Here is a 3013-nt window from a genome sequence, read left to right as displayed (position 1 = left end):
TGCACTTTAAACCCAAAAATGAATTATCATTATAGACCTAGAGAGAGTCCGGACTATGACGCCTACTACCAAAACCAAGCCGGCGGAGCTTTACCCGGTTATGCCGGGGGAGGGGTTATGTATGGTAACGGTTTTGGGGGTATTTTTAGAGGTCTGTTCAGGATGGTCGTACCTCTGTTAAAAAGAGGCTTCAGCATCGCAAAGCCCCACCTAAAATCGGCTGCTAAAACTATAGTATCCGACGTCTTCTCAAACGTATTGATGCGTTCGCACGACAATGATGCTAAAGCTCAAGGCGGATCCGGTCTGATGGTCATGGCCCGTAAGAGAACGTCCAAACCTCCCGGTGTGAGAAGGCGTGGTCAATTGAGGGTGAAAAGGAAGAAAACAACACGTGTATCAAACAAGCGCTCACTTGTACGCAGAAAGCGTAAGAAGACTGTTAGGCGAAACGCGTCGGTCAAGAGAGGGATAAAAAACATATTCTAACATGGCGTTACTGCATCGTATGTCTGGCGAGTGTATCAAGTCCGAGTTGGACTTATTTACGGTACCTCTGACACAGACCATCATCGAGAAAAACAGCTATTTAGAAGTAGCTCCGTTATCGGCCATTTCGGCCTCTGCCCCGATAGAGTTTTTTATCGCGGGAAACGGGGATGATTATGTGGATCTCAATAACACCATGCTCTATCTACGGGTGAAAATCACACAACCTGATGGGGACAAGATAGCACATCTAGCCAAGGTTGGACTGATCAACTACCCGGGGGCTAGTGTATTTTCACAAGTCGACATAACCCTGGGTGATCGCCTGATATCTCAAAGCTCGAGCACCTATCCTTATCGCTGTATCATAGAGAGTCTGCTCAACTACGGTAAGGATACGTTGGAATCTCTGTTCTCCACATCGTTGTTTCACAAAGATTCGGCGGGTCAGATGGAAGTTCATGATCCAGTGGGTCATAACGCGGGGTTGACAAAGAGGGCGACCTATACCAGTCGGAGCAGGGAGGTGGAACTGTTTACCCCCATACACGCCGATATATTCTTCCAGGAGAAACTTTTACTGAATGGGCTGGATGTTAAGTTGCGATTTATTCGAGCAAAAGATGAATTCTGCCTGATGAGGTCCGACGACGTGGCTTACAAATTAAATATAACGACGGCATCCCTATTTGTCAAGAAAGTGTCTGTATCACCCCCGGTGAGACTGGCTCACGCACAGGCGTTACTGTCAACAACGGCCAAGTACGCCGTCGACAGGGTCTGTCTAAAAACGTTCTCAATCCCTACCGGGTCTCGTGTTTTGAATCAAGAAAATCTGTTTTTAGGAACATTGCCAAAGTCTATCATCATCGGCATGGTCGACAACTATGCATTCACCGGATCCTACACAAAAAATCCATTCGCGTTCAAACATTACAATCTGGAGTTCTTAGCCGTCTACGTCGACTCTCAGCAATTCCCCGCTAAACCTCTACAGCCTAATTTCGAAGCCGGTATGGCAGCTCGTGAATTTTATCAGTTATCGATGGCGACCGGTAGACACCTTAAAGACCGCGCGCTCTGTATCGACAGTAACGATTTCATGAACGGATACACGCTTTACGCGTTTAACCTCACCCCGGATGAAGAGTGTGGCCAGCACATTTCGCTCATCAAGTCCGGAAATATCAGAGTCGAAGCTCGTTTTAGACAACCGCTGCCGAATACCGTTAACTTAATCATTTACGCCGTGTTTGATTCTCTCATTGAAGTGTCTAACCGCAGACAGGTGCTGATCGATTACTATTGAGAGATGAACACGCTTCAACTCACAGCTATCGTGGATAAAATGACGTGCAGAACACATTTTCTCGGGGTTCTACCGTGCGACCAACTACCCAAAAAACCTGTGAGAACCTTACCGTCGATGGGGATCGTCAACACCGACCCCGCTCGGCTACCCGGCGAACGATGGATCGCCGTTTATTTACCCGAAGAGGGGCCCACTTGTTTTTTCGACAGCTTCGGCAATCCGCCCAACAGCCCACGCTTCCCAACCAGCATCGATCACTTTCTAGCGACCAACCACCCCCAAGTATTATATTCCGACAGACAAGTCCAGGATTATTCATCCAATACCTGCGGGGAGCACTGTTTGTTTTTTCTATATCATTTAGCTAAAGGTTGTGACTATGACCGTGTGATGAAACTATACACCGACGATTATATTAAAAATGATAAAATGGTATCCCTGTTTGTGAAGAGATTAAGACCGCATGTGTGTAATGATAAAATGTCATCCTGTATGCAAACGTGTTTGATCTATAAAAAATAAAAATGAAAAAAACCTTTATATTTTTATCGTCTTTATTTAATCATAAGATACATTCGTTAAAATTCCAACCATTGCCTCGGATCACCGGTCGATATTTTAAACACAGAGTCTTTCGGAGTCCTGTAGCGTGAATATTTTCGTGCCTTTTTATAAGGTCTAACGTCGGGTGTGGTGGCGGGGGTGTCGGGGTTACTCTTTAGAGATTTAATCACGCTCCTGACCTGTTGATTCGGTACGGTGGAAAAAGGAATGTTTAAATTGGCAAAGGCGTGTAGAAACTCTGACCATCCTAGAGGTCTCCGGTCATCCCGAACCTTTTGCGGGGCCGTCACATTTTTTAACAAATCAACCATGTGCGAACCTGGTACGACTTTACCCTTGAACACAAACTCCCCCGATTCGTTCCAGCCGCTTAGTCCTTTAGCTTTAGACATCTTGTCTAATATGTATCCACTGTTCTCTTACGAGAGTATCTCTCGTACTGCGTAATAGCTTTACGCTAGGGGAAAAACTCTTTTCCGCGAGATATTGAAGCCAAAAATTATCCTTTAATTTTTTATTAATGCAAAACGCTTTGCAGCAGCAAGCAAACATAGGCGAAACAGCTCGCGCGCCTATTGGTTGCTCTGCAGCAAATGCAGCAGCCTATCGAGAGAGACTCTGCGTGACGTAATGACCAATGGGGGCAAT

At 45.8% G+C, this 3013-nt stretch overlaps 1 protein-coding gene across 1 annotated transcript; it reads left to right on the top strand.

The window, feature by feature from the left end:
• The first annotated feature begins 490 nt into the window (after positions 1–490).
• On the top strand, positions 491–1798 carry LOC130087728 (uncharacterized protein F54H12.2-like). The gene has a single exon (XM_056254212.1). It carries the CDS (start codon positions 491–493, stop codon positions 1796–1798), a length of 1308 nt encoding a protein of 435 aa, XP_056110187.1.
• The last annotated feature ends 1215 nt before the right edge of the window (positions 1799–3013 follow it).

Source organism: Rhinichthys klamathensis, unplaced genomic scaffold, assembly GCF_029890125.1.
Source record: "Rhinichthys klamathensis goyatoka isolate OS25496 unplaced genomic scaffold, OSU_Roscu_1.1 h1tg000111l_1, whole genome shotgun sequence".
NCBI lineage: Eukaryota > Metazoa > Chordata > Actinopteri > Cypriniformes > Leuciscidae > Rhinichthys > Rhinichthys klamathensis.
This window is presented reverse-complemented; position numbering and strand designations above follow the sequence as displayed.

Coding starts and splice junctions, on each gene's coding strand:
- LOC130087728 (XM_056254212.1), top strand. CDS start 491: ATGGCGTTACTGCATCGTATGTCTGGCGAGTGTATCAAGTCCGAGTTG.